This window comes from Pelophylax lessonae (assembly GCF_965119305.1).
Source record: "Pelophylax lessonae genome assembly, chromosome: 3".
In the NCBI taxonomy this organism is placed as follows: Eukaryota; Metazoa; Chordata; class Amphibia; order Anura; family Ranidae; genus Pelophylax; species Pelophylax lessonae.
In genome coordinates, this window is record NC_138770.1 from 599,255,264 (window position 1) to 599,267,412 (window position 12,149).

The window sequence follows — 12,149 nt, forward strand, 5'->3', positions numbered from 1 at the left end:
ACCATTGTGCATTTAAACTGTGGCTTTGCTTTTGGACTGAGCAATTCCGACTGATTGGAGTTTGCCTTGAAGGCCAAGTAGGTCAAAATTAACCTTTTGCTGCAGGTTGCGTTGTGCTTCTGTTTGAGCAGAAATGCTTTTGACTGCAAATGTTATCTACCAAGCCCTAAACATACCTTAAAGTGTATTTAAACCCAGAAATAATTATTTAACATATCACAGCTTACCAATAAATGTAGTGGCTGCAATAACTTTATTTTTTCCATTATTTTCACCTGGTGATCCAGCCACTCTCTGGAGTAGCACCATAGCCACCCTTGGCCAGCAGCATTGTCAATCTGGGGAGAGGAATGTGTTTGACGCACTAGATGGATTTCACTAACAAGTTAAAGCGGAACTCCAGCTAACACTTTTTGAGTAGTTACAACAACTTTTTTCCTTTTGGGGATAAGATGTTATATAAATGAATAAAAACTGCATGCGCAGCTAAGGGTACTTCCCAGGCCTCCACCTACTAACATCCAGTTAGTAGATGTAAAAGTTACCATCTTCATCTTCCGCATTGTTCAGTAAGATTCCAGGGGTATGCAGAGCAGGAGAAATTACAAGAAAACTCTCCAATCCATTGAAAGAGTATCTTCTCATACGATTTCATTTGCTCTGTATTCCTAGAAGTTGCAGTCAGAAGATGGAGGGAGAGTAAGGTAAGTATTAATCTAAAGGTACCTGTATAGAAAACAGTGAAGACGGGGGTAACAAAAAGTGATTTTTACAGGAGTAAGCCTGGACAGTATTAGCAGCCCTTCAAGTATTCCTACCCCTTGAAATGTTCCACATTTTGTTATGTTACAACCAAAAACTTAAATTTATTTTTTGGGGATTTTATGTGATAGACCAACACAAAGTTGGACACATATTTGAGAAGTGGAAGGAAAATGATAAATGGTTTTCAAAATTTGTTACAAATAAATATTTTAAAAGTGTGGCGTGCATTTGTATTCAGTCCCCCTTACTCTGATACCTCTAACTAAAATCTAGTGGAACCAATTGCCTTCAGAAGTCACCTAATCAGTAAATAGAATTCAGCTGTGTGTAATTTATTCTCAGTATAAATACAGCTGTTCTGGGAAGCCCTCAGAGGTTTGTTAGAGAACCTTAGTGAACAAACAGCATCATGATGGCCAAGGAACACACCAGATAGGTCAGGGCTAAAGTTGTGGAGAAGGTTAAAGAAGGGTTAGCTTATAAAAAAATATCCCAAGCTTTGAACATCTCACAGAGCACTGTTCAATCCATCATCCGAAAATGGTAAGAGTATGACATAACTGCAAACCTACCAAGACATGGCGGTCCACCTAAACTGAAAGGCCGGGCAAGGAAAGCATTAATCAGAGAAGCAGCTAAGAGGCCCATGGTAACTCTGGAGGAGCTGCAGAGATCCACAGCTCAGGGGGGAGAATCTGTCCACAGGACATATATTAGTTGTACACTCCACAAATCTGCCCTTTATGGAAGAGTGGCAAAAATAAAGTCATTGTTGATAGAAAGAAGTCCTGTTTGCAGTTTGCGAGAAGCCATGTGAAAAACTCAGCAAACATGTGGAAGAAGGTGCTCTGGTCAGATGAGACTAAAATTAAACTTTTGACCTAAAAGCAAAATGCTATGTGTGGTGGAAAACTAACAATGCACATCACCCTGAACACACCATCCCCACCATGAAACATGGTGGTGGTAGCATTATGTTGTGGGGATGCTTTTATTGAGCAGGGACAATGAAGCTGGTCAGAGTTTATGGGAAGATGGATGGAGTCAAATACAGGACAATCTTAGAAGAAAACCTGTCAGAGTCTGCAAAAGACTTGAGACTGGGGCAGAGGTTCACCTTCCAGCAGAACAACGATCCTAAACATACAGCCAGAGCTACAATGGAATGGTTTAGATCAAAGCACATTAATGTGTTAAAATTGGCCCAGTCAAAGTCCAGACCTAAATCTAATTAAGAATGTGTGGTAAGACTTGGAAACTGCTGTTTACAGACACTCTCCATCCAATCTGACAGAGCTTGAGCAATTTTGCAAAGAAGAATGGACGAAAATGTCACTCTCTACAGTAGATGTGCAAAGCTGGTGGAGACATCCCCAAAAAGACTTGCAGGTGTAATTGCAGCAAAAGGTGGTTCTACAAAGTATTGACTCAGGGGGGCTGAATGCAAATGCACGCCACACTTTTCAGATATTTATTTGTAAAAAATGTTGAAAACCATTTATCATTTTCCCTTCACTTCACAATTATGTGCCACTTTGTGTTGGTCTATCACATAAAATCCCAATAAAATACATTTATGTTGATGTAGTATTAATGAATCTAACTGACCTTATGGTGGACGATTAGCACCTGCTATATCCCTCTGCACCCCCTACTTCATAACCCACCTGATATGTTCCCTACCCACCTTGTGTGTCCTCCCCCCTCCTTATTATTTCTTGTTTTATTGTTACCTGAAGCACGGATTCCCTCACCAATGGCAGTCCGTATTTCATTTGAGACTTAGGTTCCTAACTGTTGATAGGGCACCCCCCCCCCCCCCCCCTGGGACACAGTTTGGTTTCCTTTGGGGTGCCTAGGGTGGGGATGTCCACCTATTTACCTGATGTTTGACAATGTACCTATATGCTAAAATTGTTAAGTTGGACTGCTCTACACTGATCAACACTTGTTATTTTATGACTACTTATCTATGCAGCATGTTGCAACCATTGTCATTGCAGAATTGTTTGATTGTTTTATTCTTGCTGTACCACTAAAACTAATAAAAACTATTGAAACTAAAATACATTTACGTTTTTGGTTGTAACATGACAAAATGTGGAAAATTTCAAGAAGTATGAATACTTTTATTAAGGCACTGTATATTAAAAATATTACTACATTATATACTACTATTTTAAAAATACTAATTCCACTAGTGCTAACTGCTATTACTACTGTTACTACTACATGTACTAATACTACTACATCTTTGCTCACACTACCACAGTGAATATCTGACTACTACTAACTAGTATTACTACTACTACTATTCTAAATGTACAATAAGTATTGTTATTGCTACAGCTATTATTGATACGAAAATGATAAAAATAATAATGATAAAGTAATGATAAAGTATACCCTTTTTCTAGCAGGAACTTGACAATGTTCATGTTTCCATAAGCACATGCAGAAATCAAAGGTGTTTTAAAAAATACATCTTTCACATCCACAGGTACTCCTTCTTCAAAAGCCTTTTTCAAAGACTCTAGGTTTCCGGCCTTGATGGCAAAGTTTATATTTGTGTACACCTTTTCTAGATCATCCACATACCACCCAGTGTCATCTGTCAGGGGGTTTTGTGGTGGGTGGTCACAATCAAATCGATTAAGGTCAGTTAGATTATGAAATGTTTCAATCATAAAGTTGGGAGGTCCACCATCTTCCCGACGTGAAATGAGATGACTTGGCATTGTACATATTGGCACAAGAAGTGTTTTCTTCCCTTTCTTCCCCTTTTTCCCTTTTTTTCCTTTCTTCTTTTTAGGTCCATACGAGGAGAGAAGAAAAGCTTTCTGTAGATACTTTGACCCTTTTAGAAACTCCTCAGCATTAATATCTCCTCCACGTCCTTTCTCATGCAGACGGATAACATTGTCCAGTTCTTCTGTGGCCACGGGGGCTCCATTCTCTAAAAGGACTGCAGCAAATTCCTCCCTGGAAAAAGTCCCATCCCCCTTATCCAACGCAGCAAAAGATTCTCGAAGAACTGCCTGGTGCTCAAAAGACCAGTCATGCAGTGTTATGGCCCAAGGTGGGTTGGGATTTTTCACTCCTGGCTTGGAATATTTTTTGAACAGGCGCATTGCTTTGCTCAGTTCCTTCATAGCAGCCTTGAAACCACCTTCTTTGGCCACAGCTTTGGGAGTCAGAGCTTTTATATTCTTCCAGTTGGGATCACAACCTGCCATGTAAAATGTATTGGGTGAACTTCTTTGAACCCTTAGTACAAAAACTCAGATCATTGCTATCATGGATAAAAAAGCAGCACATGATTATAAAAGATGTTTATACTGTATACCCTTGTATATGGAAATTGGCATAATTGGGAATATTTAACATAAACTTATTAGAAAAATTAAAAAATTGAAAGTTAAACTATAGTCAAAACTTTTTTTTTCGTTTTGGATAGAGTAAGGGAGGGTTATAACCCCTGCCAGATTTTTCTTCACCATCTGTGTCCCATTGTGGAAATTTCTGTTAATTTCCTGTCCAATAGCCAAACAGGAAGTGTGAGGAAATCTCTGCAAATTAATTTTCCTTGGGGACCCCCAGGTCACTAGAACTAGTGTCCCCATTTGGAAGATTTCCTCCTATTAATTTTCTGTGGACAAGCCAAATTGTGGGATTTTCTTTTACTTTCACTTTCAGTGATAATGGTCAACAGGACAAATAGAGAGGGTAAATCTCCCTAATGGGGGCGCAGACAGCAATAAAAACTGACAGGTGTTCTATTTCCTCTCCACTCAACCCAAAACTAATACATTTTGCCTTTAGTTATAGGATCAAGGATTAAACTTTTTTTGTTTTAAAAGAAAAAAATAAAAGGGCAATAGTATTGTTGAAATTATGTGTTTAAGGCAAAAGAGATAACTTCTCTTTCACAAAATCTTTATTTTACTTTAATGGAACTTCACCCAAAAAGCAAATTACTAATTGTCCCTCCCCCCACCTCATTGCAGATTTTTATGGGAGAGAGGGAGTACCTTTTTGAATACCTTAACGGGAACACAAGCAGTTCTAATCCCTCTCCACCCTATCCAAAACTAAAAAAAAGTTTTAGCTATTTTAGCCTAATTCTGACATGTTGTTTACAAGTTAAAATCAGTATTTTTTTGCAAGAAAATTACTTAGAACCCCCAAACATTATATATATATTTTTAGCAAAAACTCTGGAGAATAAAATGGCGATTGTTGCAATATTTTTTTTCACGCAGTATTTGCGCACCGGTCTTTCAAACACAATTTGGGAAATCTTTGGGAAAAAATTACATTTTACTGAATTTAAAAAAAAACTAAACAGAAAAGTTAGTCCTATTTTTTTGTATATTGTGAAAGATTATGTCATGCCAAGTAAACTGATATCTAACATGCTATGGTTTAAAATTGCACACACTCGTGGAATGGCAACAAACTACGGTACTTAAAAATCTCAATAGGCGACGCTTTAAAAAAAATTTGCTAGAATTATTGCTCTCGCTCTGGTGATTGCAGAAATACCTCACATGTGTGATTTGAACATTTACTTTTGCGGGCAAGACATACGTATGCATTTCTTTGGTGCGCGAGCTAACGGCGATGGGGACGCTTTCTATTTATTTTATTTTGTTTTTTATTTATAACATTGTTAAAAAAAAAAAAGCTGATCACTTTTTCAATTACGTGATCGGGGACCCGATCAAAGCCAAATCCGGCTTTGTTCGGGACTCTAACCAGCTGTGGGACGGGAGACCTGGGTAGTGCGACGGAAAGCGGCAGGAGGGGGACGTCCCCTCCCACTCGCTGAGATAACGGCCGGGGGGCTGCTTAGCCGCATTGGTTGTTATCTCCAGAAAGCTGACCGCCGGCTCCAAAACACGGTACCGGGGAGATGCCTCTAGTTGCAGGCATCACCCCAGTACAACCACTTCTTCAAGCCAACGTACAGGTATGTCAGTTTGCGGGAAGTGGTTAACCACTTGCCGCCCGTATAATTTACTTATGCGGTAGTACAGTATACGGTACCTAGTACGTGATCTGACACTTCCGAGCCTGGGGTGCGCGTGAGCACCCCCGACGACCTGCTACCGCTGTGATTATACATAGCGGGAGCTGATCTGTGGGTACGAAAGGCTCAATGTCTGCCGCCACCTGCTGATCATTCAGCACAGAGGCAGAACAGAGACTAACCTATGTAAACAAGGTAGATCGCTGTTCTTTCAGTAGGAGAGATATGGATCCTTGTTCCTGCAAAGCAGGAACAAGGATCCATGTCTCTCCCTGGTAAAAGCACCTCTAACCCAAACACAGTAGCTAACCACACAGTTAACCCTTGATGTTTAACCCCTTTCCAGTCAGTGACTTTAGTATAGTGACCGTTCATATTTTTAGCACCGTTTACTGTATTAGAGACACTGGTCCCCAATAAGTGTCAGTTTGTGTCCGACTGTCTGCCGCAATATCGCAGTGCAGCTATAAGTTGCTGATTGCCACCATTAGAAGTAAAAAAATAAAAATATCCAATATTTTGTAGACGCTATAACTTTTGCGCAAACCAATCATGGATGGATAAGTAAAACAAAAATGGATTAAATATTTAGCTCTCCTGGAAAAAAGAAAATCTGCTTCCAGAAGAAACTTAGTCCTTGGCATTGAATCACATGTTTTCTGTTGAAGGAGGGGCTCAAATTATTTGTACTGCGAACCTTCACTTCAGCTGAGATCACATGACCAGCTATAAAGACACATAACCTCTCTACCTAGGTATGTGTAAGTGGATGTTAGTAGACTATTATACAGTATTAGCCACATTTAATAACTTAACTTAACTAAGTAAGTTAGCCAATATAGGATACTCCAAACTTTGTGTATGAGCAAATGTTATAAGTTTATAATACACTGCTCAAAAAAATTAAAGGAACACTTGGAAAACACATCAGATCTCATTGGGGAAAAATATCATGCTGGATATCTATACTGATATGAACTGGGTAATGTTAGGAACAAAAGGATGCCACATCATTTGATGGAAATGAAAATTATTAACCCACAGAGGGCTGAATTCAAAGACACCCCCAAAATCAAAGTGAAAAAATGATGCAGCAGGCTAGTCAATTTTGCTGAAATTTATTGAAGCAAATCAAAATGGTACTCAGTAGTTTGTATGGCTCCCACATGCTTGTATGCATGCCTGACAACGTTGGGGCATGCTCCTAATGAGGCGACGCATGGTGTCCTGGGGTATTTCCTCCCAGATCTGAACCAGGGGATCACTGAGCTCCTGAACAGACTGCGATGCAACCTGGCAGCACCGGATTGACTGGAACATAAGGTCCCAGAGGTGTTCTATTGGATTTAGTTCAGGGGGACATTCAATGGTATCAATTCCTTCATCCTCCAGTAACTGGCTGCATACTCTTGCCGCATGAGAGCGGGCCTTGTCGTGCACCAGGAGGAACCCAGGACCCACTGCACCAGTGTAGGGTCTAAGGATTTCATCCCGATACCTAATGGCAGTCAGGGTGCCATTGTCTAGCCTATAGAGGTCTCTGTGTCTCTTCATGGATATGCCTCCACAGACCATCACTGACCCACCAGCAAACCGTTCATGCCAAACGATGTTACAAGCAGCCTAACATTTCCACGTCTTCTCCAGACCCTATCCCATCTGTCACATTCTCAGGGGGAACCTGCTCTCATCTGTGAAAAGCACAGGGTGCCAGTGGCGGACCTGCCAATTCTGGTGTTCCATGGCAAATGCCAATCCCGCCCCTCAGTCCTCGGCAGTGAGAACAGGGCCCACTAGAGGACGTCGGGCCCTCAGGTCACCCTCATGAAGTTTGTTTCTGATTGTTTAGTTCTACGGCCCTGTCCAGCTCTCCTAGAGTAACTGTCTGTCTCCTGAAATCTCCTCCATGCTCTTGAAATTGTGCTGGGAAACACTGCAAACCTTCTGGCAATGGCACGTATTGATGTGCTATCCTGGAGGAGTTGTACTGCCTGTGCAACATCTATAGCAGGGGTGCCCAACTCAATTTCATTACAGGCCGCATCAGCATTATGGTTGCCCTCAAAGTTGTATCTGTAGGAGTAGATGTCCAGAGCACCCCACTCCCCCTATATAAGATGTCAAGAACCCCCCCACCATCAGAAGAGTCCTCCACGCTCCCTTACATAACAGTGCACTCCCCATGTGCTGCTGCTGGAAAGAAGCTGGGGGCAGAGATGGGAAGCAGAAAGGGTAAGGTCTGGAGGAGGACTAGAGGAGGGCTGGAGTCTGCTGAATGCTGGGACCAGGGAAGGTGTAGACGAGGGGATGCTGTGGCTGCACAGAGAGGCACAGAATCTGTAGAAGCACAGGAACTGGTGGAGGAGTTCTGTCCTCCTCTCTGCTGTTGACTGCTGGGACAAGGCAGGGGCAAAGACAAGGGGGTTGCTGCAGGTAATGGAAATGTGCAAGGACCACATGAAATGGCCTGGAGGGCTGTATTCGGCCCGCGGACCTTGTGTTTGACACATGTGGTCTATAGGGTCCAGGTATCGCTTCATGCTACCAGTAGTGACACTGACCCTTGCAAAATGCAAAACTAGTGAAAAAGAGTCAGAAAAGATGAATAGGGAAAAAAAAGTCAGTGGTCTTCACCTGCAAAACCATTCCTGTTTTGGAGGTTGACTCATTGTTGCCCATCTAGTACACCTGTTTATATTATTAACACCAAAGAATCTGAAACTGATTAACAACCCCCTCTGCTATTTAACTGACCAGATCAATATTACAGGAGTTTATTTGACTTGATGCTTGTAATGTTCGGGTACCTCTGGTACCCTTATTCCACTTTCCTATTCAGTGTATGCGTCCCACCATTCTCTTCTGGTAGGTGCGCATACACCTTTAAGACCGATGCTGTCATCACTGAGCGCCGCAGAGCGGCTATTTCAACCGCCGGCGTTCTCACTCACATGTTCGTTCAACCTGCCTTGAAGCTCATATGCTCACAAGCGTACCTCGCTGTCGGAACCTCGCTGCTGATCCCTGTATCCCGCTACCGGATCACTCGCTCATACCGAACCTCTCTAATACTGCTTGCTATTAGTGATAAGTACCCCACAGGGGAATCCTCCATAACCTTCCTACTAAGCTTACACTATCTAGCTCTGCATATTAAGGACTGTAACTATCATCTGCACTGTTGTTTTAGATTGCTAGCTCTTGAGCCTACTAACATCTATCCTTGCACTGGGTTAGTCTCTCCTGTATGTCATCTGCTGTCCTACCACCTACTACCATACATGATTGCTAACCTATCTGCATCCTACCTGTTACCATCTATACTCTCATGAACATTTCTCTTAAGTGCTGTTCACCTATTTGTCACTGTTCATACCTGTCTCTTCAACTCATCACCACTATACTGCTATATACATCTATCACTCCAGGAACATCTTATTGAGTGTGTATATTTGTATGCTGAATCAGACAGACCACAGTGATGAGTCTTTGGAGTTGGAATTGGTATTTCAACGTATCTCTACATGACTACTGAGTGGAGTTTTTCTGCAGCTGCAAATCCATCTTGTTTCAGAAAACGCAGGAGCGTTACAGATTGAACGAACCTAAAATGGATTCAGCAGATTTACCCACTCAAGTGACACAATTAAAACAACAAGTGACTACGTTAATACACGCTCTTACTGAATTAAAAGAAGACAATCAGGCTCTGAAGCAGCAGGTAACCCGTCTATCACAACTTGCCGCTGCTCAGCCCCCTGAACCCAAAATAAATCCTCCTCTAGTGTTTACAGGTGATCGCAAAAAATTTCGTGAATTCAAAAACGCCTGTCAGTTACTTTTCTTGCTAAAACCTCGTACCTACCTTACTGATCATATCAAAGTCTGTACTATTATTTCATACCTAACGGGTGATCCACGGGCCTGGGCAGACTCTTTTTTTGAGAAAAATGATCAGCTTCTCAACTCCTATGCTTTATTCCTAGCGGAACTCGCTAGTCTATATGATGACCCCAATAGGCAGAGTACTGCCGATATTCAATTGAGGTCCTTGAAACAAGGTAGGAGACCTGTAGAAGACTTTGTAGCAGAGTTCAAAAGATGGACCCTTGATTCAGGGTGGAATGATACATCTCTGAGAACTCAATTTAGACTCGGCCTATCAGAAGCCGTTAAAGACGAGCTCACCCGAGCGGATTTACCGGACACCCTGGATGCCTTGATACAACTCAGTATCAACATAGACAGGAGGCTGCGAGAAAGAAAGGCTGAAAAAATGGGAATGCCATTGTCCAGTCCTTCTCGGATTTCGGCCGTTGACCCTACTCCTATGGAGGTAGGAACCATACGCCCACCTTTATCAACTGCTGAAAGAGCCAGGGGACGATCCAGTAATCTTTGCTTGTACTGCGCATCCCCGGATCACATGATAAGCGTCTGTCCCCTTGTCCGCAAAAAAGAGGGTGAGTGTTCACATGTCCTCCTAGGGGGATTGACAACTTCATTTACTAACCCTTATCTTTTTGTTCGTTTGACATTGCAGTGGGACCAGACTAGGATTACCACTAAAGCCATGATCGACACAGGATCTTGCGGAAATTATATCGATATACGTTTTGCTACTTTAAATAAAGTACCTATTATTTCAAAACCTAAGCCTGTCTCTGTGAGTCTTATTAACGGTATTCCGTTATCTTCTGGCCCAATCACTAATCAGACACAAGCACTCCTAGTCACCACTAACGAGTCTCATACGGAGACCACTACCTTCTACCTATTGTCTTCGTCCCACTTTCCCATTGTTTTGGGACTTCCCTGGTTACACACACATCAACCAACCATAGATTGGAAGAAACGGACCCTAACCTTCCTCTCTTACTATTGCGAGAGTACGTGTAACCTCCCGTCTTAAGGAAAGATCCTGTCTGTGGTGTCAGATGAGATTGCACCACTATGCTATCAGGATCTGTCCGAAGTTTTTCTTGAGAAAAATGCTCAAATACTGCCTCCCCATAGGGATTATGATTGTACTATTGATCTACTCCCTAATTCTAAATTGCCTTTTGGTCATGTTTATCCTCTTTCGCAGGATGAACTTTCCCATCTCAAGGAATACTTGGATGAGAATTTGACAAAAGGTTTTATTAGACCTTCCACTACTTCCACAGCTGCAGGACTTTTTTTTGTCCGCAATAAAGACTCAAGTCTCAGGCCTATTATCGACTATAGGCAATTGAACGCCATTACAGTAAAAGATCGTTATCCTTTACCGCTTATCCCTGAACTCATTGAACAAGTGCGCGGAGCTACCTACTTTTCAAAATTGGACCTGAAAGGAGCATACAATCTGATCCGAATCCGTGATGGAGATGAGTGGAAGACGGCATTCAGAACCAGATACGGATTGTTCGAATATCTTGTAATGCCATTTGGGCTATGTAACGCTCCCGCAGCCTTTCAACGATTCATAAACGATATCCTTAGAGACTTACTTGATGTCTGTGTTGTGGTATATCTGGACGATATACTTATTTATTCATGATCCTTGTCTGAACATATAAAACATGTAAGACTTGTGTTATCCAGATTGCTTGCACACAACCTATACGTGAAACTAAAAAAATGCTTATTTCATAAAGAAGAAGTATTATTCCTAGGATACATCATATCCAAAACAGGAATCAAGATGGATATGAGTAAGATATCCTGTATTCAGGATTGGCCTATACCAACCACCCACAAAGCACTACAGCGATTCCTTGGATTTTCAAACTTCTATAGGAAGTTCATCAAGAACTTCTCTGCCATTGTGAGACCTCTCACACAACTCACAAGTATTAAGAAACCATTTAAATGGTCAGATGAAGCAAATGAAGCTTTTCGCTTGTTAAAAACAAGCTTTACCTCTGCTCCCATACTACGCCATCCAGACCCATCCCTCCAATACATTCTGGAAGTAGATGCGTCAAATATGGCAGTAGGAGCAGTACTCTCCCAACGACCAACGAATACTTCACCACTCCATCCAGTCGCCTTCTTCTCTAAATCTCTAAGCAGCCCAGAGGTGAATTACCCAGTGGGTGAAAAGGAACTGCTTGCTATAAAACTGGCTCTGGAGAATTGGCGACATCTACTTGAAGGCACCCGATTACCAATACTCATATATACAGATCATAAAAATCTTCAATATCTTCAGACTAACAAAACCCTCTCCCACCGGCAGGTACGATGGTCACTATTCTTCCTAAGATTTAACTTCCTAGTGACCTACACACCTGCAGACAAGAATAAAAAAGCGGATGCGCTATCACGATTAACTGAAGATAATTGCTCCGAAATCCCTTCCGTTCCT

The 12,149-nt window shown here is 41.8% G+C and overlaps 1 protein-coding gene across 1 annotated transcript in view; it reads right to left on the reverse strand.

Moving 5' to 3' along the window:
- Nucleotides 1-12,149, reverse strand: part of ANKEF1 (ankyrin repeat and EF-hand domain containing 1) — a 70,165-nt gene that overhangs the window by 18,334 nt on the left and 39,682 nt on the right. Inside the window, exon 6 of the mRNA XM_082249955.1 lies at nucleotides 3,172-3,994. Coding sequence (XP_082106081.1) covers nucleotides 3,172-3,994 — 823 coding nt within the window. The remainder of the gene's footprint in view (nucleotides 1-3,171; nucleotides 3,995-12,149) is intronic.